Genomic DNA, 27,933 nt, shown 5'->3' with positions numbered 1-27,933 from the left:
TGTTGAGGTATGACGTAAACCAGGACAGGGCTGTGTTGGTGATGCCGACCCCATGTTGGAGGCGGTCCAGTAGATCAGTATGGTCTATAGTATCGAACGCTGCACTGAGGTCCAGGAGAACCAGTGCAGCACATTTCCCAGAGTCAGTGATGAGGAGAAGGTCGTTTAATACCTTCAAGAGGGCGGACTCAGTGCTGTGGCCGGCCCTAAATCCGGACTGAAATTTTTCCAGTATGTTGTTGTGTTGGAGATAGGGCTGCAGCTGACTGAGGATGGCCTTTTCTAACAGTTTAGACAGAAATGGTAATTTTGAGATGGGTCTGTAGTTGCTGGGGTGAGTGGGATCTAGGTTGGCTTTCTTAAGAAGGGGTTGGACTACTGCTTCTAATCAGATAATTTTTTTCAGGGTCCACGTACACAGGAACATTGTAATCCGAATGATGATCAGATTAAATACATGTTGTCCATGTACACGTGGCTACTATGTTCTCTACTGCCATAAATGGTAGGCACCGACTGCGCCATTAAAATAAGCTTTTTGGAAAATATTGCCGCAGATTTGTACTGTTAAGCATGAATCTTCAAAGTGGTTGGCACACACAAAGTGATACTTCTTCCCAGTTGAAGGCACATTGCTGCAAAACGAAAATGTTAGTCGAGCACCTTTAAGTTCTTCAAATGAGACTACAGGTGTGTAGTGACCCGTGTTGGGTAATACTGTTCCACCAATAACAAAGCATTTTCGTTCTTAGGGTTGTACTTTGGAGCATGTTGTCCGGCGGACTACAAACGCTCGTACATAAATTAAAAATGGCGGATTACCACAAAGATCTTCGGGTGAATTTCTATCATGTATGGATAAAAAGCTGATGTCACCGGTGGGAAAAATGTGACAGGTTGGGCAGTTTTCGAACGGCTCGTTTAGTGGAAGCATGAAGGAATGTTTTATAAATATTGCCGCAATACCTCCACGGTTTGATTTAAAATTTTGGGGATTTATGCAGATTTCAAATACACAAAAGCAGGTACCAAAAGGTAAGAAAAGTTATTTTTGCATAATTGGTCCCCTTTAATAACAAAGTTAAAACAATAACAACAAAATAAACTGTCCTCCTCGTTTCAGCCGCCCTGCCAACACGCACACACACTGTCACTATTCCTGTGGTAAACTCACAGTTTAAAATCACATATCTCCTTAACTTTAACAGCCAGGTGGCTACAATGATTAAGAATAAAAAATAAATCCACTTTACTTTTTCGGTGAATCTTGTTGGTGTGCAGCGAAAAGGAGGGTTGAGGAGGTGGCAGTTTCGACAAAGCTATGGATACCTACTGAATGTTTTAAACCACACATTGCTTGTCCATTTGTTTATTTGGGCTCATATTGATTTAGCAAAACTGGAAAAATGCCTTAAAAAGGCTAAAAAAAACACCTAAAAAGGACACAAGGTAGCACTAAGCACAAGAGCTAACGACAGCTCGGCTCTGCTGACTGAATGAGCACTAGAGATCGATCAGCCCGCCTACAGTTTTTGCAAAGTTTATTATTGTACTGCATTAATAGATTTAAGTCAACACATAACCATGTTAAATTTGTTCTGTCAAATATTGTGACAATTCAGTATTCTAATATGATACAAACTATCATATTAGGCAAAGTTATGTCGATTCCTGTTTTTTTGGGAAGCATTCAATTGATATCTTATTGTGCACATAACTCTTATAACATATAACAAAGCAATTATTCACATAAGAACATATAACAACTGCTCAATTCATCATTTAATTTAATAACCATATTACCATTATAGCAGTTATTAGTCTTTGTTTGTTTGGACTCGCCCTTTTTCTGGGCAAAGGCCACCCAGGTTCTTTTGGTCTTGTCCGACTAAAGCAAGGAGTTTAGAATTAAACTTTCACAATTTATTTTATTAAGTGGAGTAAGTACAAAACAGTTGCAATACCAGTGCTGGAGACAAGACCATGCTCGCTAAGAAGACTGGCGTTCTCTGAACATCGTCCCAGGGCTCTCTTAATTTCGTCCATCCTGCTACTCCTCCCAAGCGGAGCTGCTTTGGCTTCAATCCTTCGAAACCGAAAGTTAATCTAAGTGTGTGTATGAGCAAACACACACACACACATACACAAATCTGCATTCGCTCCATCTCGTACCTGGCACCTCTTCTCACCATCAAAACTAGAGAGTAGGTTATGTGTGTGAATGAGAGCAGGCGTTACCATAGCAATAGGGGGAACTCGTTGTGGTTAGCTCCTCAAGTAAAACGAAGTGCCCAAAGAATGACTCCCCACTCATTCTATTCTACTCAACAACGAAATATCCCAATCATTTGCATGTTTAACATTTTGACAATATCAATTCTCAAAAGATGAAATTTGACTTTTGTTCTATGCTGTGAACGTTTATGAACTTAGCCATAATGAATTGATCAAATCAATTTAATTGTTAGGGTTTTGGCCCTGCGAAGAGGTGGCGACTTGTCCATGGTGTACCCTACCTTCCGCTGGAGTGCAGCTGGGATAGGCTCCAGCCCCCCCGCAATCTTTAGAGGGACAAGCAGCAGAACATAGATGGATGGCAATTTAATTGTTAGGGTTTTGGCCCTGCGATTAGATGGCGACTTGTCCAGGGTGTACCTTGCCTTCTGCCGGAGTGCAGCTGGGATAGGCTCCAGCCCTGCCGCGACCCCTAGAATGACAAGCGGTAGAAAATGGATGGATGGGTTAAAGGGCCTGCCTTGCTATGGTAGAAAAGAATAAGGTCAATTCTATAAATCATATACCATGAACATATGTGCAATAATGTTAGACCCCTTATCAATTAACCTTTTCACAGAAATTATTTTGACACAGTAAATATAAGAGCAGACACCATTAGCAGGGATGCACTAACATAAAAACATTTTTACAGTCTAGCTCACACAAAAACCTTCCACAATTGTTATTTTCACTTGTGCTAACAATTCAACCTTGGGGGGATTGTCTTGTTGTGTTGTCATTAAAGTCTAACACAACATATCTAATGGTGCCCTTTGCATATATTTAAAAATTCCAAATACTTATACCTTCTTTTTAACAAATGCTTCTCTCTTTTAGAGCTGGATGTCTGCTATGGAAAACAAATAAAGAAGATCTAGCTGCAGGATGAAAACATGGCCGCACCCATTATTGCAACCCCAGGACCTCACAGCTTCAAGAAGTTCACCGCGGAGTCGCTCGCTAACATCGAGAAGCGCATCAAAGAAGAGGAGAACAAAAAGCCAGCCAAGCCTCGGTCGGACAGCAGTCACCGCGACACATCTGACGAGAATGAGCCCAAACCCAATAGGGACCTGGAGGCCGGGAAGAGCCTGCCCCTCATCTATGGCGATGTCCCTAAAGGCATGACGGCGACACCGCTGGAGGACCTGGACCCGTACTATGTCAACAAGAAGGTGAGTTGGCACACACTCACTCATACATTTAACAGTGTTTCTTGCTATGAGTCTTTAAATAACTGCTTATTTACATTAACTCTGAAAAGCATAATAGCTACTTAAAAAAAAAACATTGAAAAAATAACATGTCCTATACCAAAAAAATGTTTTCCTCCACTGCGAGAAAACGGAATATATCAACATCCAGAGAGAAAAATCAGTCCTATGTTTGTCTTTCAAAGCCATAATGTGCATCTTTGCGTTAGTGTGGCCTCTTTATGGCACTGTTGGGGCACCTTGACAACTCTCCCTGTGTAACCAAAGAGCTGTTCATGTTCACGTTTTTCTTCTTGGCGGCTTAATTCACATGATGTCAACCAACTCAAGCGTAGCATTTATCAAGTGAGTGTAGAGTTTGAGCAAAAAATGCAGTATCGCTGTTCTGTTCATGGGTGTTCCAGTTGTTTAAACAGAGAGCTAGGAAAGAGCTTTCATATAGTCCCCAAAATGTTGTTCATAAAGGGAATAAAGTTAGGGAGAAAAAAATGTGCGTAGAACAAAATTACTCTCAAAAATCTCACTTTCCTCACTTTGTGAAATGCAATCGGACCATACCTGTGTCTTCAGTGATCACTTTGTAAAATGTTTGGTTTTGGCAGCGCAGATTTTGGTAATCAAAGTCTCTTTTCGGTGGTCGAGTTTTCGGTACATCAAATGTCAATAGTGCGCAAATAAAAGGCTATTTATGTAAATTCATACTGTAACAACCAGCTGGTGTTAATGTTTTATGTTCGTGTGGTTTGGATTTTAAGTCAGTTTTTCCCATGTTTGAAAGGTCTGAAAGGTGATTGGCGTAAAATAGGGTAGTGTTTTCATGGGAGTTAAAACCTGTTGGAATTGTGCCCTTTGTTATCATAAGACTGGTAATAACATTTTAAAATAGCGTCAGACGTGTGATTTCTTCTGAGGGCAAAAATATGTTGTATTATTTTAATTTGTTTTCAAGCGGAAAAAAACCCACCTTATTTGTATGGTGTAGCGTTAAGGAAAATGCTATGGTGGGGTTGCACATTTAATTACATTAAAGGGGAACTGCACTTTTTTTTTTTTTTGCCTATCGTTCACAATCATTATGAAAGACATGACGACGAATGGATTTTTTTTCATGCATTCTAAATATAAAATAAATTCGATCAAAAGTCTGCTTACAATGGAGCCAATGGGAGCCGTTCAATTCTGCCTATAGAGCCCCTAAAAAACATCCAAATACCTCCAGTAGATTTATGCTGCTTTAACATCTGCTGACTGAAGAATCCTCCATCAAGTCTTTTATTGGGCGCCAAACAATCATCCATGCCACACCCACTTCAAGTCCACTACTTTTTACATGATGTAAGTCGATGTGTAGTGTAGCAACGAGCACATTTATAATAACTTTTAATATTTACATATTTATTACGCAGGGTAACGAGATGGCCTCAATCTCGTTACCCTGCGTAATGACAATAAATCTGAGTCTGATTTCTGATTCTGATTTTACGGAGCCCCGAAAGGGACATGGGAATTTTTTTTTTTTTTAGACATGTATCTCGTGCGCACGAGAAAGTATCTCGTGGCCACGAGAAACTTTCTCGTGGCCACGAGAAACTTTCTCGTGGCCACGAGAAAGCATTGGATGCGTGCTGATGGTTTGGTGTGTGTTAAAATGGCAGTTTAGGAGTTAATATGGCTGTATTTCCAATTAGGACTTTCCCCCATGTGTGTTGTGGCAAAATGTGAATGCTTGATTAGTAGGTGTGAGACAAACACTTTATCTTCCTGGTTATTGTAACGCTACGTGTTTGACATTGTTTAAGACTTTATCATGCCCAGGAAAGGACAGTTTTCCTCTTCTGTGGCTGTGGTGGGTGGGCGTGGCTTGCGGACCTGCAGCGAAGCGGAGTGTGCCAGTTAGTCCGATGTTGATGTGATCAAACTTCTTTCTTGTTTGGAAGATACACACACAATTGTAACTGTTATTTCTTCCTGCACATAATAAATATGTACAACGTGTTTGGATGTATTCATTTATGTAAAATTGTCATTAAATGTAATATTGCCTGACAAAAAGTGATTCGACGTAATATTTTGATATTTACACATCGCATATTTACACACGCGCATCTGACTAGAATACCCTTATGTGCATTACATATATCAACATCAACTACCTACTGTACTGTTTACTTGTTGAAATACCCTTTTTAGAGCAAATATCTACCCATATAATTTATATGTGTATATATATATATATATATATATATATATATATATATATATATATATATATGTATATATATATATATATATATATATATATATATATATATATATATATTATGTACAAGCATGTATATATATACATAAAGTTTGGGGTCACATTGAAATGTCCTTATTTTTTAAGGAAAAGCACTGTACTTTTCAATGAAGATAACTTTAAACTAGTCTTAACTTTAAAGAAATACACTCTATACATTGCTAATGTGTTAAATGACTATTCTAGCTGCAAATGTCTGGTTTTTGGTGCAATATCTACATAGGTGTATAGAGGCCCATTTCCAGCAACTATGACTCCAGTGTTCTAATGGTACAATGTGTTTGCTCATTGGCTCAGAAGGCTAATTGATGATTAGAAAACCCTTGTGCAATCATGTTCACACATCTGAAAACAGTTTAGCTCGTTACAGAAGCTACAAAACTGACCTTCCTTTGAGCAGATTGAGTTTCTGGAGCATCACATTTGTGGGGTCAATTAAACGCTCAAAATGGCCAGAAAAAGATAACTTTCATCTGAAACTCGACAGTCTATTCTTGTTCTTAGAAATGAAGGCTATTCCACAAAATTGTTTGGGTGACCCCAAACTTTTGAACGGTAGTGTATATATATATTACTGTAACTTGTTCTTAAAAATAGTAGTTATTTTGTATGTCAAATTTAGTGTTTGTGTGTATATATGTATACTGTATATATGTATGTGTGTTTCTTCCTATACAGTATACATGTATATGTGTGTGTGTGTGTGTGCGTGTATATACTGTGTATATATATATATATATATATATATATATATATATATATATATATACACATATAAATTATATGGGTAGATATTTGCTCTAAAAAGGGTATTTCAACAAGTAAACAGTACAGTAGGTAGTTGATGTTGATATATGTAATGCACATAAGGGTATTCTAGTCAGATGCGCGTGTGTAAATATGCGATGTGTAAATATCAAAATATTACGTCGAATCACTTTTTGTCCGGCAATATTACATTTAATGACAATTTTACATAAATGAATACATCCTAACACGTTGTACATATTTATTATGTGCAGGAAGAAATAACAGTTACAATTGTGTGTGTATCTTCCAAACAAGAAAGAAGTTTGATCACATCAACATCGGACTAACTGGCACACTCCGCTTCGCTGCAGGTCCGCAAGCCACGCCCACCCCCCACAGCCACAGAAGAGGAAAACGGTCCTTTCCCGGGCATGATAAAGTCTTAAATAATGTCAAACACGTAGCGTTACAATAACCAGGAAGATAAAGTGTTTGTCTCACACCTACTAATCAAGCATTCACATTTTGCCACAACACACATGGGGGAAAGTCCTAATTGGAAATACAGCCAAATTAACTCCTAAACTGCCATTTTAACACACATCAAACCATCAGCACGCATCCAATGCTTTCTCGTGGCCACGAGAAAGTTTCTCGTGGCCATTAGAAAGTTTCTCGTGCGCACGAAAAAGTTTCTCGTGGCCACGAGAAACTTTTTATAAAAAAATAACAAATAAAATATATATTTATTTTATTTTATTTTTTTTAATAAAAAGTTTCTCGTGGCCACGAGATACTTTCTCGTGCGCACAAGACACATGTCTAAAAAAAAAAAAAATCCCATGTCCCTTTAGGGGCTCCGTATGATTTTGATAATTTTAAGCATACTTTACATTAATATCAAAAACGCATCAGGTTGTTTGTCTTTTTTTTTCATCACTGATTTCTGCTCACTGCAGACTTTATGAAAGTCATAATAAAACATCACTTACTGTACAAAGTCGGCTGTCATTAGGATGCCGACTGCTGGGATGTTCATATATTCCCATTTAGATGAAAAATGTCTTATAATCCTCACGAAGAAACAGGGTTGGGGGGGAACAAGTGTTTTTTGTGTTATTCTAGCCATTTCCAGATCCTAAATGGCTATCGAAGTGTCGCAATTTGTCGGATTATATCTTAAGCCATCTACGTGAGAGGCATGATTTATGATCAACAATAAACTTACAGGGAGCAGGTAAACGAGGAAGCAGCTGATCAGTCGATGATCTTAACATCGGCACACAGGAAGTGATCTACAAATCGTTGGTCTGCGTTAGCGCTTATAATATTAATATCACTATTACTTGGTTAATATTCAATTCACAAAATAATCATTTTGAAATGATTATTTATCGGATTTTATGGGCGGAATAGTGGAGCTCCTATTGGGTCCGCTGTAAGTGGACTTTTATTTACGTTTATTTAATATTTAGAATGCATTAAAAAAAAAATTAATCCGTCGTCATGTCTTTCATAATGATTGTGAACGATAGGCAAAATTCCCCAAAAAGTGCAGTTACCCTTTGAGGGGAAATCCTGTAGTTTTAGTTTTTTCTTGCGTGTGATACCTCACGTTTTTGCAGTTACACACTTCAACATGTCCAAAAAGGAGACCGAAGAAGCAGGTTTATTGATGAGAAATTAGAAAAAAAGTGACGACAAAATGAAAAAATCGTGGTGAACATAAACGATCATAAATCTGGTTTTGCTTGAACATTTTTCACCATTTAATAACCTTTAAAGTTTGAAGTCTGCACTTTTTGCATGTGATTTGCAAGGATGAGGAGCTAAAAGTGGGGCGTTTGAAAACCAAGGTACCACTGTGTCTATTTTTGCTTAGCCTTCATGTGCCTATCATGCCAGGATGTGTGTGTCAGAAGGGCGCCCTCGACAAGCCAAAAAGGGGACTTGCACAGTGCTCAGGACTGCTGTGTGGCTGCGTCGTCATGCAGCGGTGGAATTTTCCATGTCTGTGAGGTCAAAGGCTCCTATAATAAAATATGAAGGTTGAATGCTTCGTAGTTTTTAACATTCTTAACATAAAAACAACGAAACAGTCCTGGCTAACTTTGATAACGGCCATTATACATTTTTTAACACTTATTCATGTGAAACGATTTTTATACTACTTGACTAGAACTTAAATTTGATTACATGCATCTTTTGGAACTTATTAACTGTTATTTTGTAAGAAAACATTTAGATTTAACAAAATTGAAATTCGCAAACAAAACTCCTCCTGGGGATCTAACCCAATAGTTTTTTTTAAAGGCCTACTGAAATGAAGTTTTTTTATGTCATACTTGATCATTTCGCGATATTGCCATATTTTTGCTGAAAGGATTTAGTAGAGAAAATCGACGATAAAGTTCGCAACTTTTGCTCGCTGATAAAAAAAGCCTTGCCTGTACCGGAACTAGCGTGACGTCACAGGAGCTAGTATTCCTCACAATTCCCCGTTGTTTACAATGGAGCGAGAGATTCGGAGCGACAAAGCGACCATTACCCCATTAATTTGAGCGAGGATGAAAGATTCGTAGATGAGGAACGTTACAGTAAAGGACTGGAGAGGCAGTGATGGACGTATCTTTTTTCGCTCTGACCGTAACTTAGGTACAAGCTGGCTCATTGGATTCCACACTCTCTCCTTTTTCTATTGTGGATCACGGATTTGTATTTTAAACCACCTCGGATACTATATCCTCTTGAAAATGAGAGTCGAGAACGCGAAATGGACATTTAAAGTGACTTTTATCTCCACGACAATACATCGGTGACACACTTAGCTACTGAGCTAACGTGATAGCATTGTTCTCAAATGAAGATACAAACAAAAGAAAAACCCCTGACTGGAAGGATAGACAGAAGATCAACAATACTATGAAACCATGTACATGTAACTACACGGTTAAAAATTCTCAGCCTGGTAAGGCTTAACAATGCTGTTGCTAACGACGCTAAGGCTAATTTAGCAACTTAGCAACTGGACCTCACAGAACTATGATAAAAACATTAGCGCTCCACCTACGCCAGCCAGCCCTCATCTTCCCATCAACAGCCGTGCTCACCTGCGTTCCAGCGTTCAACGGCGCGACGAAGGACTTCATCCGTGGGTTTGGCGGCAAGCATCGGCTAGGCGTAGTAAGTAGTCCTTGTTGTGTTGCTGTAAGTATTGTACTTAGCCGCTAATACACCGATCGATCCCACCTACAACGTTCTTCTTTGCAGTCTCCATTGTTCATTAAACAAATTGCAAAAGATTCACCAACACAGATGTCCAGAATACTGTGGAATTTTGTCGAAGAAAACAAGAGGTTTCTGTATCGGGTTCGATGGGGTCCAACCACTTCCGTGGATTTTGTGACGTCACGCGCATAAATCATATCCAAAGGAGTTTTTCAACCGGAAGTGTGGCGGGAATTTTAAAAATGCACTTTATAAGTTAACCCGGCCGTATTGGCATGTGTTTCAATGTTAAGATTTCATCATTGATATATAAACTATCAGACTGCGTGGTCGGTAGTAGTGGCTTTCAGTAGGCCTTTAAATTTGCTGTTATATTCTTAACAGTGACATAGCAGGAAGGGCTAGGATAGGAATATGTTAAAATTTCATATGAAGCGCCCTGTCATTCATTAATTAACATTTTACATGCGCCATTTCATGCGAACAAGTGACAACAGATCTCATGTAAGTCATCAACTCATTGTAATAAATTATACTTTTCATGACTTTAAAGGGGAACTACACTTCTTTTGGAATTTTGCCTATCCTTCACAATCATTATGAAAGACATGACGACGGATGTATTTTTTTAAATGCATTCTAACTCTTAAACAAACGTAAATAAAAGTCTGCTTATAGCGGAGCAAATGGTAGGTCCTGTGTTCGCCCATAAAACTCAATATAAACCATTCAAAAAGCGCCAACAATACTCTATTTAAATTTTGTGACGTGAGTATTAACCAAGTATTAGTGATATTGTTATTATAAGCTCTAACACAGACAAACTATTTGTAGCGGCATCGTGATCACAAGCTTGTGTGCCGAATTTTGATATGATCGACTGATCAGCTGCTTCTTCCTTTCTTTGCTCGTCAAAGTTGATTGTAGATCATAAATCATGTCTATCACATGGATAGTAGAAGGATGAGGACGTACTTTGACAAGTTGGTACACTTTGACAGCCAATTTAGACCTGGAAATGGTGAGGACGACACAAAAAGACGCTTGGTTCCACCCCCCCTTTTTTCTTTGCGAGGATTACGAGTCATTTTTAATCTAAATGGGAATATATGAACATCCTAGCAGATATTGTACAGTAAGTGATGTTTTATTATGTTTGTTGGCTCTCATGAAGTCTGCAGTGAGCAGTAATCAATAATGTAGTAAAAAAAAAAGGAAACATAGTGATGCGTTGCTGAAAATGGGCAAAATACTTAAATGTTAAATGTTATTATAAATGTGCTTGTTACTACATTACTTACATCTGTCAGCCACTGTTGTTGGTCTTGAACTCCAAGATGCAGAGATGGCAGGCGTAGCGCAGAAAAACTTTAATGTCAAAAAGGAAATAGTGCATCTGGTAAGTGCACATGCAGGGAAAACAAGAACCAGGAAACAAGCAACAGGAAACCAGGAAACAAGAAACAATCATCGAGCCCTGACTGGAGGGTGAGGCGAGCATAAATAGTAGCCTGATTAGCAACTTCAAACAAGTGTGCCAGGCTGCCAATCAGGGACAGGTGAGGGAAACGAGCGCTCAGGAGACATGAAGGAAATGTAACTAAAATAAGAGCGCTGACAGGAAATAAACACAAACAGAGGCAGCACAACCAAACGTGAATGTGACAGATCGTCACAGTATCCCCCTTTAGTGACAGATTCTAGATGTCCCCAAAAAAACAAGGTTCAAAAGTCACGGGAGGCTGGAGGGAGGAATGGTGGATGGTCGCCAAACTGCGCCAATGCCTCAAAAGGCCGACCAACAGTCCAGGCCATGTGACCCTGCAGCCAGCGGAGAAGACTCTGGTGGTGGCGACGCGTTGAACGCTGCTGAATCTGATGAGGCGGGCGACCACGTAACATCCACTCTCTTGGCCGATGAGGAGGAGGCGTTTGGGCGTTTGATGGCCACTTGTGCGGCAGGAAAGCAGGAGGTCGCGGAGGCGATGAGCATGGCGGACGCGTAGTGGGACGGCCCGCCGAAGACAAAGATGACGGCGCCGTGGGACGGCCCGCCAAAGACGAAGATGACGGCGCCATGGGACGGCCCGCTGGAGACGAGGATGGTGGCGCTGTGGGACGGCCCGCCAAAGACGAAGATGGCGGCACCGTGGGACAGCCTGGTGCAGACAACGATAGTATTTCCAGAGCTGGAGCAGCAGGCGCCTGGGCTGTCGGCATGTCCAGAGCTGGAGCAACAGGCGGCTGGGCTGTCGTCGTCTGAGGTGGCCTCACTGAGAGAGGTGAGAGCTGTGCTTCCCCTGTGGCACAGCTGACCTTAGCCCCCCCCCCCCTCAAGGGACGGATCCCAGACGTCCCCAGAGAGGCCAACAGACGACAGGGATGGGTGGGAGGGAGCTTGAAAAGAGGCAAAATATTTATTTGATTTGGCCATTAGTGCCAAAATCTTGGCAAGCTTTTCTGGTTCGTATTTGGCTCGATGATTCTGTCAGTAATTGCTTTTGGTCTTGAACCCCAAGATGCAGAGATGGCAGGCAGAGCGCAGGAAAACATGACTTTAATGTCAAAAAGGAAATAGTGCAACTGGTAACTGCACATGCAGGGAAAACAGGAATCAGGAAACAGGAAACCAGGAAACATGAAGAAATCATTGAGCCCTGACTGGAGGGCGAGGCAGGCATAAATAGTATCCTCATTGGCAACGGCAACCAGGTGCGCCAGGCTGCCAATCAGGGACAGGTGAGGGAAACGAGCGCTCAGGAAGACATGCAGGAAATGAAACTAAAATAAGAGCGCTGACAGGAAATAAACACAAACTAAGGAAACACAACCAAACGTGAATGTGACAGATCGTCACAACATCATGTATATAAGACCTTAATGGAGGTGTTTGAATGTTTTTTAAGGGCTTTATAGGCAGAATCAAGCGGCTTCCATAGACTTCAATGGAAGCGAACATTTGATCGCATTTATTTACTATTTAAAATGCATTAAAAAAAAAAAATCCGCCATCATGTCTTTGATAATGATTGTGAACGATAGGCAAAATTCCCCAAAAAGTGCAGCTCCCCTTTAACGGACTATATTCCTTATCATTTCATTGGTAAACCTAATCAGCATGCTACATGCATTACTGTCTCACACATGCTTTCTTACCTCCGCTATTGCTAATGCTACAAACACAACATAAACACTTAGCTAATGCATTATATTTTTTTACGACTTAAAATAAGATAAGAATGTGGGGTAATATATTTGAGTTTTTTAGTTTTAAGGCCAAGGTTTAGTTATTTTGGTAACAGTAACATAAAAAGGCAAAGGGGCTGTTTACAACATTAAGCGGTTGCCTAGAGGGCGCTAACTTTCCAAAGTGTTGTAAGCATCCGGCTTCGAGCGCGTAAACCAGGGGTGCCCATTACGTCGATCGCAAGCTACCGGTCGATCGCGGAGGGTGTGTCAGTCGATCGCCAGCCAGGCATTAAAAAAATAGTCCTAAAAATGAGCGATCATAAATCTTCACTATGATGTCACTTTCGTCACTTGATTGACATTCACGGCACCCGAGGGTCTTCTGAGATGACGCTGGCTGCTGCCAGCTCATTATTAAGAAAAAATTACCGACAGGAAGGCGAGAAACACTTTTTATTTCAACAGACTCTGGCGCCGTACCTGTCGTCAAAACTCCAAAGACCGACTGCACAGTTGCACAATAAAAGCTCTGCTTCATCCTGCCTGCGCTAACAAAATAAGAGTCTCAGAAAGCTGGCGTGCACAAGCTAACAAGCTACGAAGTTTGCCGCCAATGTATTTCTTGTAAAGTGTATACAGGAGTACGGAAGCTGGACAAATAAGTTGCCAAAAACCAACCACTTTCATGTGGTATTGGACAGAAAGGAGGACTTTTTTTCTCCTCCATTTGAAAATGCGGACGTTATCAGCACCACTGTCTGATTCCTATCAATGCAAGTCATCAGAATCAGGTAATACACCAACTTATATTCTTGTCTTCATGAAAGAAAGGAATCTATATGTGTTAAACATGCTTGTATTATCATTAAACACCTTTAACTTGTTAACAATATTAACTATATTTGTTAAACATGCTTGCATTATCTTTAAACACCTTTAACTTGTTAACAATATTAACTGTATGTGTTAAACATGCTTGTATTATCATTAAACACCTTTAACTTTTTAACAATATTAACTATGTGTTAAACATGCTTGCATTATCTTTAAACACCTTTAACTTGTTAACAATATTAACTATATGTGTTAAACATGCTTGTATTATCTTTAAACACCATTAACGTGTTAACAATATTAACTATATGTGTTAAACATGCTTGTATTATCATTAAACACCTTTAACTTGTTAACCATATTAACTATGTGTTAAACATGCTCGTATTATCTTTAAACACCTTTAACTTATTAACTATATGTGTTAAACATGCTTGTATTATCTTTAAACAACTTTAACTTGTTAACAATATTAACTATATGTGTTAAACATGCTAGCATTATCTTTAAACACCTTTAACTTGCTAACAATATTAACTATATGTATTAAACATTCTTGTATTATCATTAAACACCTTTAATTTATTAACAATATTAACTATATGTGTTGAACATGCTTGCATTATCATTAAACACCTTTAACTTGTTAACAAAAACATATCTTTCATAAATAAGTAAATATAAATGATATACTGTATATGAATGAGGTAGATCCCCACAACTTGATCAATTGAAAAGTAGCTCGACTGCAGAAAAACTGTGGGCACCCCTGGCGTAAACAATGCCCTATGTATACACGCATTTGTTATGTATGCTGTTAGCTAATGATAGCGACTTGGCAAAGTTTACCTACGAAAGTTAAATATCACTGAATGTATCTGTCATTAAAACAACAACTTGACTGCAAATTATTAGTTGCTTCTCTGGGACTGCTTTTGACATGTGTATGAGACGATGTGAGTGACAGCCTGACATGAGACTATGGCCAACAAGCAATGAATAATTAGTATTCTTATTAGTAATTGTAAAACATTTTGAAACTATTAAAACACTTTTGGTAACATAAGCTTTGTTATCTATATTTTTGGTTTAAAAAATGTAGGTTTGAGCAATTTGCAGTCACTTCAAGGGAAAACTGCCAGGTGATATTTTAACCTTCTGGGGACATTCAATTTTAATTATCTACAAATCCAAAGGGACATGAAAGTCATTAAATTTTTGAAGGCCTAAAAACGTTTTAGATTCATACTTTTTTTCCCTCCTTTGTTGCTCAAATTTCTCCAAAAACTTCCATCCTAAACAAAAATAATAATTTTAAAATGTTGACGATTTGGAAGGCCTTTTGATCAGGTAATGTCAAATGTTTAAATTAGTAAAATAACTAACGCTATCATGCACATTTATACTCGTTGACAACTGTGAAATAATTTTATGAAAAGGCCATTAAAGGGTTAAAATAAAAAATAAAAAAGTTTTATTGATGAAGGTGATTGAGAGAAGGACTTTTATGTCCTGTTTGGCTTTGGGGTGTTGTCAAATAACTTGCAGTGTATCGTACACCTGTCAAAGTATTGCACAATTAAATTAAAAATTCAACATGGAAAAATCATGGATAATGGAGGAATGCAGCAAAAATATAGGGAACAGTGTGGCGCAGTTGGGAGAGTGGCTGTGCCAGCAACCTGAGGGTTCCTGGTTCAATCCCCACCTTCTACCAACTTCATCATGTCGGTTGTGTCCTTGAGCAAGACACTTCACCCTTGCTCCTGATGGGTCGTGGTTAGGGCCTTGCATGGCAGCTCCCGCCATCAGTGTGTGAATGTGTGTGTGAATGGGTGTGTGAATGGGTAAATGTGGAAATGGTGTCAAAGCGCTTTGAGTACCTTGAAGGTAGAAAAGCGCTATACAAGTATAACCCATTTACCATATAGCTAAAAATATAGCAACAACTTACTGAAAGGACTAAACAAGTCTGCCTTCATTCCATGAGGGTTAATAAATACAATTGTTGAATAAAAAAATAAAAAAAGGTGGTAGAATGGGACGGTAGAACTAAAGAGACAAACTATTTGCTGTGAGTTATTTAGTGGTTGTCACTTTTTTTTTATCAAAGTGCTGGAACTTGCAACTTTCTTTGACTCATTGGTGCCTTCTTTGCAGTCATACCCAATAAAAATGGAACATTTTTGGCCTTTTTTCAGTGATGTACCCCCTGTGATTTTTTTTTAAATTCAAGTACCCCCTAATCAGAGCAAAGCATTTTTGGTTGAAAAAAAAGAGATAAAGAAGTAAAATACAGCACTATGTCATCAGTTTCTGATTTATTAAATTGTATAACAGTGCAAAATATTGCTCATTTGTTGTGGTCTTTCTTGAACTATTTGGAAAAAAAGATATAACAATAACTAAAAACTTGTTGAAAAATAAACAAGTGATTCAATTATAAATAAAGATTTCTACACATAGAAGTAATCATCAACTTAAAGTGCCCTCTTTGGGGATTGTAATAGAGATCCATCTGGATTCATGAACTTAATTCTAAACATTTCTTCACAAAAAAATAAATCTTTAACATCAATATTTATGGAACATGTCCACAAAAAATCTAGCTGTCAACATTGAATATTGCATTGTTGCATTTCTTTTCACAGTTCTTTTTGACAGACATTTTAGTGAGGGTCAAACCATCATGGCATGGGGGAAACTCTGGGTTTATGGTAATTAATGGAATAGCCTACTTGATTTGATGTTCAGTTTATGAACTTACATTCATATTTTGTTGAAGTATTATTCAATAAATATATTTATAAAGGATTTTTGAATTGTTGCTATTTTTAGAATATTTCAAAAAAATCTCACGTACCCCTTGGCATACCTTCAAGTACCCCTAGGGGTACGCGTACCCCCATTTGAGAACCACTGCACTCGGCCACTGAGTAGGTACAGTAAAAAATACTATATATGAAAAACGACGCAACATTTTTGTATCTATAAGTTGTATTCACCTAATGTGAATAGGTTGTGTTCACCTAACGTCACTCATTAACTATGCACGGCTTAAAGTGGTGGTCAAGCGATTGTCTGTTGTCAAAGTTGTCACCATTTTGCCTTTTTCAAAGAAAAATGCCCTATGCTTGTGTTGTTTTAGGCTTTTGGAACCATTTAGCAAAAAGGATACACGTTTCTTCAAAATTCTTCAAGAGGTAATTAAGGAGGGCGAAAGAGTGCAAAATTTTACAAAACGACCACAAGAAAAGTGGCTCTCAAATTGCACTCCAGTCCAAGGGAACAGAGTCGAAGAACGCATACGTTTGCAGTGATCACTCTGTTAAATGAATGAATGAATGAATGAACACGTACAGTCAGCGCCAGCTGACTGCTCATCTTACACAGATTGCTCAAAATTCCTAATAAAGCACCAACCAGTTCCTTTGTTCCTTAAATCCCACGTATGCGCACCTCTTGTTCACAAAGGTGCAGTATTTGCTTTATTTGACGGGCATAACAGCTGGCGATGTGCAACACCATCCCGGAAGTAATGGTCAAGATGCCATCTTGAAGTCTTGCGACAGCTCGCTATCCAAAATAGACCAGGATGAAGTCTCACGATAGTTTGTAATTAAGTTAAATTTTGAAATGCAACCTCACTCGGGAGAGTCTTGATAACAAAGTCCTTGACCCTCCCTCAGACAAAGAATTTGTTGGCCTTTGTTCTTTTCCGACTTTTCATCGGTTTTGTTGCGTAGAATGACGTCTGAAGCACCAGCAACATGTCTGGGAACTCCATCAACGGAGAATCCTTGATATCACTCAACAGATCTTTTTTTGATAAAGTATAAGTATCGATTTTATTTTATAATTTGTTTTTTTGCTTGTATCTACTTTTAGTGTTAAGATCTCGCCCCCTCAGTTACTCAGGTATTTTGCTGCAGAGTAGCCATGTTGGTTTGGTTGACCACCACTTCATTTACTTCCGTTCAAAATTCACGTGAATGAATACAACCTATTAATATTATTATGGGGCAGCACAGTGAAAGATGAGAGAGAATGAGGAGGTTGAGGTGGGTGGGGTTGGGGGGTAGCGAGGGGTGTGCTGCAAGGGGTTCTGGGTATTTGTTCTGTTGTGTTAATGTTGTGTTACGGTGCGGATGTTCTCCGGAAATGTGTTTGTCATTGTTGTTTGGTGTGGGTTCACAGTGTGGCGCATATTTCTAACAGTGTTAAAGTTGTTTATACGGCCACCCTCAGTATGGCTGTTGACCAAGTATGCATGGTAACACTTTAGTATGGGGAACATATTCACCATTAATGAGTTGCTTATTAACATGCAAATTAGTAACATATTGGCTCTTAACTAGTCATTATTAAGTACTTATTAATGGCTTATTCGGCATGGCCTTATTATAACCCTAACCAAATAACTCTAAATTAAGTCTTTATTATTTAGAATATGTTCCCCTAGTGTCCAAATAACTCTAAATTAAGTCTTTGTTACTTAGAATATGTTCCCCATACTAAAGTGTTACCAAAAACATATAACTTTGTCTTGAATTTGAAAAAAAACCCCAACATTTTATTTTTCACTAAAGATGTGTTCGGTGAATGCGCATATGAACTTGGTGGGGTTCGGTACCTCCAACAAGGTTAAGAACCACTGCTTTAAGGTTTATTGGCGCTCTGTACTTATCCCTACGTCCGTGTACACAGCAGCGTTTTAAAAAGTAATACATTTTACTTTTTGGAACCGATACCGATAATTTTGAAACCGATACCGATAATTTCCGATATTACATTTTAAAGCATTTATCGGCCGATAATACCGACAGTCCGATATTATCGGACATCCCTAATTATGATCTTGTAATGTTCATCTTTTCCATATAGTCTTTTTTCAAACTTTTTTTCATGCAGACATGTTTATTTTATATCTGGAGTAATATTAATTTTAGAATATACTGAAGGCCATTAAAAAGCGAGCTGCGGGCTGTAAATTGCCCACAGGCTGGACTTTGAACACCACTGCTCTAAATGATCCATTGGTGTGGTTGCAAGTGGAGGATTTTTGTCCCTCTGTGTCCTGTGATTGATTGGTGACCAAACCAGCGTGCACCAAAGTAGGATAGGCTCCAGCTCACCCTGAATAAGTGGTAATGAATACATAATATGGTAATATAGCTAATTCAGTTCCAATAGTTGTAATGTATGTGTCGTCAATCATTTTCCTCCTTTATGTGACAAGTGAGGAAGTGCCTCTCCTCCGTGCATGTTAGCACCCGCTCAGCCTCCTCAGTCTTCTCACCTCTTCCGTGCCGCTCATCCCCACTTGACCGACAGTCGTCCTATATGTCTGCCCTATATGCCAATGAGTGACTCTCACTGTACAGTGTGTGTGTGTTAGTGTGTATGTCACGGTCAGCTGCAGGGAACCTGATCACAGCACTCATGCATCAGAGAAGAAGAAGGAGGGGGCATTGGTGAGGAGGAGAAATGCAGCATTGCATTTCTTTGTTTTCCCCTGTGATGCCTCGTAGACTGCCTGGGTTTTTCAAATGCCGTGTGTGATTAGGCCAAGCTGCAGCAACGGACGGATGCGGCGGCGTGCTTTTGTGTTGCATAGGATTTTATAGGAGAAAGACATTGTTGCAGTTAAAATGGCTTTACTGAAATTCAATTCCTGGAAACGACAATTTGCTGTTATGTGTTAATAAGCACCACCATTCTTCCATTTATTCCTCTTATTCTGCCGTTTTTGACACTTAACTGCTTTGCGACAAAATTCCTATTGAAAATACATTTATTTAATTATTTATTTTTATACAAGTTCTGCATTTCTCAACCGAGTCAACATTCAGCTGATTCTGGACAAACGGATGAACAATTTTCCACATCCCAAGAACTTCCACTTTCCTCAAAATTTGTTATAATTAAAATGCTTTTTGATCTTGATAATTCTTCCTACATAAAAAAAACAAAAAACAATTTAAACATATTCAACACAAAAACATACAGCTCATTCCAAAAATGTAGGTTATCTATTTTTTTACATCCCCAAGTTCCCACATTTGCCTAAATTCCATATTCTCCAACCTTAAATGCCCCTTAATCGAAATAATTCTTCTTACTTCCACATTTTTTAACTTAGTCAAACATTTCCAACATCAAACTTTGAATCCCAAAATTTGGTTTAGAATAAAATACGTTTTACACATTTCTAACTGATTCAAGCTATTCCACCATCAAAAACTAACATTTTTGTACACCCTCAAAATTTCCACCTTTCACAAAATTCCCCTATTGTCATTACTCCAATTACCATATATCTTAAAGAGGAACTGCACTTTTTGGGGATTTTGCCCATTATTCACAATCCTTGAGAGACAATGCGGATGTCCGGGCTGACTCCTTCTTTAGTTGTATAATTAAATGTAAATATAAGTCAGCTAACAGTGGAGCTAATGTGAGCCATGGCATCATTGCATCTATTGCACCCATAAACCCCTCCACCCCACCCAAAGCATCCAAAAAGCGCCAACAATACTCTGTTTACATTTTGTGACCTGAATATTAATCAAGTGTTAGTGATACTATTATTATAAGCGCTAACATTAAACACCTACTTTTAGCAGCACATTGATCACAGAGAGGTAACTAGCTCATGCTGCTATATTGACATCATCAGCCGGTGAACTGATGCATTGCCTGTAACGTGGGGAAACTTAATTCTAGATTATAAATCATGCTTCTCACCTGTATAGTAGAAGGTTGTAAATATTACATGTTATTATGAATGTGCCTGTTACTAGTACATTATATATATACTTACAGCATCTATATAAAACCTTGACGGAGGTGTTTGGATTTTTTAAAGCGCTATATAGACGGAATAGAGCAACTTCCATAGGCTCCGTTGTTGGCTGACTTTTGCTAACATTTAGGTAGAATGCATTTAAAAAAAACGTGTGGCCTTGTCTTATATAAGGGATTCAATTTCAGGCAGGCAGTCAATTTCCATAATAGCCATTATTTTTTGAGTAATCAGTAGATAACTAACTGTACTTGAAACGCCCCCTTTCCATCGCCAGACTCTACATGCCGCCCCCTCTTGTTGTGACGTCATCCACAGAACTGGAGCCCATTTCCCCGCATAAACAGTGTGGATAAAGGCACATGAAATTATCATTTTGATCACTCAATTTATGTTTTTGTCTCCCTTGTCCCTCATTACTTCAAAACTGATATGGTTTAACATTGTGAACAAAGAAAAAATGAACAAATTGCCATTTACGAACTTCCTTGCTCTTTATCTCTTTAATAGACACCATAACCTGTGTTTCCTCATGCTTTTTCAGCATTTCCTCAAGCATCTTGAGAAAAACGTCAGTAGAAGAGGACACAATATAGAATACTAGCGGCTTACCTTCTTCTTATCTCATGTTTGAGCGCTGGGTTTGCTCTTCTTCTTCTCCATTTTTCCACTGGTTCTGACTGTCTTTCTCCCCTCGAGAGTGCTCCTTATTTGTGGGATCGCATTTGGATTGATTCTTTAAATTTTTTCCCGTTCAAACTCTGATTAAAACCTTTCTTCTTTGAAGTCAGACTCATTAAAATGATTGCTGCAAATTACACTCCTCTTGCTTGGTCCGTCCCATTTTGCACAAGTCAGTTTGACTGCAGAGGTGCGGGCTGACTCCTTCTTTAGTTGTATTGCTACCATCTGCAGAAATGGCAGCCGTATTTGGTCATTCTTTCAAATTCCAAACACATACTACACAATATGAAGTTTCCTCCTGTCTTCTGCAGACCTATGTAAGACATAAACACACCTCTTACCTATGTAAGACATGAACACACCTCCTCTCCTTTAGGAGAAATTATGATGTAAATGATGTAACCATGTAGTAACAGGCCCATTAATGATAACAGGTAACATTTACAGTATTTTTGTCATATTAAGCAGTACCGTTACTTTTTTCATGGGTGGGTTTTCACAGCGGGCATAGCAACTAACGCTACTTATATTAACAACACCAGCATAGAGAGTGCATTTTATGTTTGCTACTACTAATCATTGGGGAGAGCTGCCACCAACTTTGGCAGAAACTATCCATCCTAGGGAAACACTTAAAGGCCTACTGAAACCCACTACTACCGACCACGCAGTCTGATAGTTTATATATCAATGATGAAATCTTAACATTGCAACACATGCCAATACGGCCGGGTTAACTTATAAAGTGCAATTTTAAATTTCCCGCCACACTTCCGGTTAAAAACGTTTTATTATGCTGACGTATGCGTGTGACGTCACGAGGGCAAGGGAAGTATTCGGAGCCCGGAGAATCCTATACAACAAGCTCTGTTTTCATTTCATAATTCCACAGTATTCTGGACATCTGTGTTGGTGAATCTTTTGCAATTTGTTTAATGAACAATATAGGCTGCAAAGAAGAACGTTGTAGGTGGGATCGGTGTATTAGCGGCTGGCTGTAGCAACACAACAAGGACTACTTACTTGGATAGCAGACGCCTAGCCGATGCTAGCCGCCAAACCCACGGATGAAGTCCTTCGTCGCGCCGTCGATTGCTGGAACGCAGGTGAGCACGGCTGTTGATGAGCAGACGAGGGCTGGCTGGCGTAGGTGGAGCGCTAATGTTTTTATCATAGCTTTGTGAGGTCCGGTTGCTAAGTTAGCCTTAGCGTCGTTAGCAACAGCATTGTTAAGCTTTACCAGGCTGAGAATTATTAACCGTGTAGTTACATGTACATGGTTTAATAGTATTGTTGATCTTCTGTCTATCCTTCCAGTCAGGGATTTATGTATTTTGTTTCTATCTGCATTTGAGAACGATGCTATCACGTTAGCTCAGTAGCTAAGTGTGTCACCGATGTATTGTCGTGGAGATAAAAGTCACTGTGAATGTCCATTTCGCGTGGTCGACTCTCATTTTCAAGAGGATATAGTATCCGAGGTGGTTTAAAATACAAATCCGTGATCCACAATAGAAAAAGGAGAGAGTGTGGAATCCAATGAGCCAGCTTGTACCTAAGTTACGGTCAGAGCGAAAAAAGATACGTCCTGCACTGCCTCTAGTTCTTCACTCTAACGTTCCTCATCCACAAATCTTTCATCCTCGCTCAAATTAATGGGGTAATCGTCGCTTTGTCGCTCCGAATCTCTCTCGCTCCATTGTACACAAAGGAAAATTGTGAGGAATATTACCTCCTGTGACGTCACGCTACTTCCGGTACAGGCAAGGCTTTTTTTTATCATCTAGCAAAAGTTGCGAACTTTATCGTCGATTTTCTCTACTAAATCCTTTCAGCAAAAATATGGCAATATCGCGAAATGATCAAGTATGACACATAGAATGGATCTGCTATTCCCGTTTAAATAAAAAAAAAATTCATTTCAGTAGGCCTTTAAGCCAGTCATTTAGTGTTATCATGTAGCACTAGTCCTAAAGGTTTTATTGACAAAATAAGAACATCGTCGACAAAACAGGAACATAACAAAACAGTCATTTACAATGTCCTCCTTGTGCTCCCCGTTGAGCTGGTATATTCAGAATAGTCCTGCTAAATTCTAAGAGCTTCTTGCTGAGTCTTCCTAGTAATGTCGTTGGGTGTAAGACCCAGCATCCATTGCTTCAGTCGGTTTTAATTTTTAGCAAAGTGTGTGGCATTTTTAAGTTGACCAACTTCTCGGCTTATTGCCACAACTTTCTACAATATCAGTACGAGACATGTCATGTAACCTAGCATTGACTATTACGAACTCAAAGGCGATTCAGTAGCAACTCTAGTCGCTATCATAGGCTCTCGGTAGTGGCCTAATGCGCTCTTTAACAGCATGAAAGAGGGACTGGGAGTTAGTTACGTAGGAAAGCCAACCAGTTGCTTTACTTTGTGAGCAGAGGAAGTTGAATTTCTCACCGCCAAAACCAAAATGATATGGATTTAATATGTTCCACATCATAAGACAGTCGTTGTCAAAAGTTTACATACACATGTAAAGAACATAATGTCATGGGTGTCTTGAGTTTCCAATAATTTCTACAACTCTTATTTTTTTGTGATAGTGATTGGAGCACATACTTGTTGGTCACAAAAAACATTCATGAAGTTTGGTTCTTTTATGAATAAATGATAAATGGGTTATACTTGTATAGCGCTTTTCTACCTTCAAGGTACTCAAAGCGCTTTGACAGTATTTCCACATTCACCTATTCACACACACATTCACACACTGATGGCGGGAGCTGCCATGCAAGGTGCTAACCAGCAGCCATCAGGAGCAAGGGTGAAGTGTCTTGCCCAAGGACACAACGGACTTGACTAGGATGGTAGAAGGTGGGGATTGAACCCCAGTAACCAGCAACCCTCCGATTGCTGGCACGGCCACTCTACCAACTTCGCCACGCCGCCCCTTTATGAATTTATTATGGGTCTACTGAAAATGTGACCAAATCTGCTGGGTCAAAAGTATACATACAGCAAAAGTAATATTTGGTTAGATGTCCCTTGGTAAGTTTCACTGCAATAAGGCACTTTTAGTAGCCATCCACAAGCTTCTGGTTGAATTTTTGACCACTACTCTTGACAAAATTGGTGCAGTTCAGGTAAATTTGTTGGTTTTCTGACATGGACTTGTTTCTTCAGCATTGTCCACACGTTTAAGTCAGGACATTGGGAAGGCCATTCTAAAACCTTAATTCAAGCCTGATTTAGCCATTCCTTTACCACTTTTGACGTGTGTTTGGGGTCATTGTCCTGTTGGAACACCCAACTGCGCCCAAGACCCAACCTCCGGGCTAATGATTTTAGGTTGTCCTATATTTATTTATTTATTTGAGGCGAACATAGGGCTGGGCGATATGGCCTTTTTTTAAGATCTCGATATTTTTAGGCCATATCACGATACACGATATATATCTCGATATTTTGCCTTAGTCTTGAATTAACACTTGATGCACATAATCACACCAGTATGATGATTCTATGTGTCTACATTAAAACATTCCTGTTCATACTGCATTAATATATGCTCATTTTAAACTTTCATGCAGAGAGGGAAATCACAACTAAGTCAATTGACCAAAACTGTATTTATTAAACAGTTATTAAGCAGTGGCACAAACATTCATGTCATTTCAAAACAGAAAGTGCAAGATTGTCTGAGACATTTTAAAACAAGCTATTAGTGCACTTTTGTGCATGATGTCACTAAGATGACATATCAAAACAACACTAAATTAATGTGCACTTTTTGTACAGAACGCCACTACAATAGTTTAAAACAAATAAAATGCACTTTTGTGCATGATGTCACACAAGATATTTCAATAACTGTCAAATAAAAATTTGCTGCATAATAGGAAATCAAATAGTGTTTGTGCTTCGCTATGTGGTAGGTTACTGCGGACGTTATCTCCTTCTGTTGTTGACTATTTTTTTCATACGGTGTTGATGTGGAAATGGTTGCCTCGGCATTTTGTTGGTGTGGCACCGAACGGAGATGTTGACATGCAGAGTTTCAAGCACTCTTCATTCTCTAGCGGGTGACTTTTCAAATGATGCTACATATTAGCAGTAATGCTACTTTTTGTAACAACGCTTTTGCCCCACACTTGACAAATTACGGTTGTCTGTTCGACATATTCCTGCTTGAAGCCAAACCACCGCCAGACGATGGACCCCCTGCTGTTTTTCTTGGGAATTAATTCTTCATTTGTTACCAGATTCGCACCTTCTTTCTCTCGTATTACCACTCGCACCACAGCTAACGTTACCCATGCCGCTACCTCTCTGCTCCGCGAGGGCGTATACGTATGTGACGTATGTAAGAAGGTGCGCTTGTTTTATGACTCTGTGAGAAGGAGAGACAAGAAAGAGAGAGAGCCTGTAGTGTAATGCCCGCAGCTAAAAGCAACTGCGTGAGAATGTATACTCCAATATCACGATATAGTCATTTTCTATATCGCACAGAGACAAACCCAAGATATATCGAGTATATTCGATATATCGCCCAGCCCCAGGCGGACATTTATTAACAAATGAATGGCTCTAGCCCCCCGCGACCCTGAGAGGGACAAGCGGTAGAAAATGGATGGATGGTTGGATGAAATTTGCTCTGCCACATACTGTATATCTAATTGCTGCTTCCGGTTGTCCCGCTCATAAACAAATTATGATGAAGGAATGCATCGTAGCTCCATTTCACAACACACATAAATACCTGCTTTGCCAGAGACTTAGCATTCAACAATAAAAAAAAAGTATCTATTAGCATTGACCTGTGGAGAAAAAAAATACTAATTACATCCTTCTTGACCATAAGATCATGCTGCTTTTGTGTTAAACAAATGCTTTGCAGGTAGTCTAAATAAAAGTGATTTCAATTAAACTCTAAAGAGGCCTTATCTTTTATACTTTATATTTTTGTCCTATAAATTTACTGTAATTTTAGCTGACTAAAATGTGTAAATTAAAGTCCAGGGTGTACCCCGCCTTCCGCCCGATTGTAGCTGAGATAGGCTCCAGCGCAAACCGCGACCCAGAAGGGAATAAGCAGTAGAAAATGGATGGATGGATGGAAAACTAAAGCAATTTAAATGACTTAATTTTGATTTAAATTAAAATAAGCAAAACATTATAACTAAAACTGCTGTCAAAGCTTACACTAGTGAGGTGTTGTGAGCAAGGCGCTGTGTGACTACACTAGAACAGTAGTTCCTGATCTATAAAATAAAAGAACAATAATGTTACAATACCTTGGTTAATATGCGGGGCACAGCTTGTAAATAGAACTTTGTTGGCGGTTTTTGGATGTTTTTTAGAGGGCTTTATAGGCAGAATAGATGACTCCCCTTTACTTGCATTTTTTCCACCTCGTGCTATCTGTTCACAGACTTGAGCGCACAAAAAAGGACTGATGTGGATGATGGGCAACATTCCAAAAAGTGCTATTTTACTTTAAGAATTGTTACTACTCCCACATTTCTCAACCATTTCAAACTGGTTCACCATTAAAACATTTTCGTCATTAAGGAAATTTAGACAAAGAAAGGTCCTCTAGCCATTTAAGTTTCACTTTTCCTGAAATACCATATCTTTCATACCTGAAATTTTTTCAACATTACAAAACCTCCATCTTTTTTTCGTACGTTCACATTTTTCAGCTACTGCCCTTCAGCATTCACACGCGATTTCTAAACAACTTGCCTCCCAGTTATTATTACCATACTTTGTAACACATGACAACCAAAAAGTCTTTGTGGGGTATTCTCTATTTCGCCACCTCTTCTCCTCTGTTCTGTTTTTTTTTTCAGGGTGTAGTAAATTAGAGCATGGGCCAGGCTTTAGTGCTCTGTCTCAGTCCTCAGTCTCTGATGACACAGCATCCTGCTGCACTGGGCTGAGTGAGGAAGGGATGGTGTGTGGGTGTGCGTGTGTGTGTGTGAGACACTGCGTGCTAGGTGGTGGCTATAAGGAAGGGGAGCGGGGTTTTGCAGGTAAAGAAATAGGATGATGCATTTTTAGATCATTTGCAGGGATGACGTGTTTTCTGTCTGCGCGTCACAAGCGTCCATCTCAGCGTTTAAAGCATTTTTGGCCCACCATGTTGATTTTTTATTTATTAATTTTTTGCTGCTTGCAATATTGATTTAGGAACCTCTGTCAGCTACTCATGACAGGATGGGCTCCGGTCCAGCTAATGCTAAGGCTGTCCAATACATAATTCTGCAAAGAGGCCTGGCATGTAAGTTATTTTCAGTTATTTTTCTCAAGGTCATCTGACGCTGCCAGTTGTGTAGCACAACACATACAAAAAGCCTCTGTGACAGACTAGGGATATCTGCCTATTGACAGACCATAATCCAGCAGGTTAACAGATTAGAAAGTCCTCAAGCTACAGTTGTTCTTCCTGCAACATGGCTACCTTCCTCCCTCTATCCTTTCATTTATTTGAAGTTTGGTTCCCTCTGCAGCCCCTAGGCTTCCCTTTCTGCACCACAACCCCTCCTCCACACGTCTCTCACTTAAGATCTCTCTTTGGCTGTCCCACACCCCTCGCAACGCTCTCTTTTTACTTCTCCACCCCTGGCAGATGCATTCCACCGCCTTATTGTCACAACGTCGAG

General features: G+C 39.2%; 1 protein-coding gene across 4 annotated transcripts in view; it reads left to right on the top strand.

Annotated features, from left to right (window-relative positions):
- LOC133650850 (sodium channel protein type 8 subunit alpha-like) overlaps positions 1–27,933 on the top strand; it is a 121,728-nt gene that overhangs the window by 17,789 nt on the left and 76,006 nt on the right. For all 4 annotated transcript variants that reach the window (XM_062048560.1, XM_062048593.1, XM_062048585.1 and 1 more), the window contains exon 2: positions 3,115–3,452. In XM_062048560.1, the coding sequence (XP_061904544.1) occupies positions 3,171–3,452 (282 nt within the window). In that variant the 5' untranslated portion in view covers positions 3,115–3,170. The remainder of the gene's footprint in view (positions 1–3,114; positions 3,453–27,933) is intronic.

This window comes from Entelurus aequoreus, linkage group LG01, assembly GCF_033978785.1.
Source record: "Entelurus aequoreus isolate RoL-2023_Sb linkage group LG01, RoL_Eaeq_v1.1, whole genome shotgun sequence".
Taxonomy (NCBI): domain Eukaryota; kingdom Metazoa; phylum Chordata; class Actinopteri; order Syngnathiformes; family Syngnathidae; genus Entelurus; species Entelurus aequoreus.
This window is presented reverse-complemented; position numbering and strand designations above follow the sequence as displayed.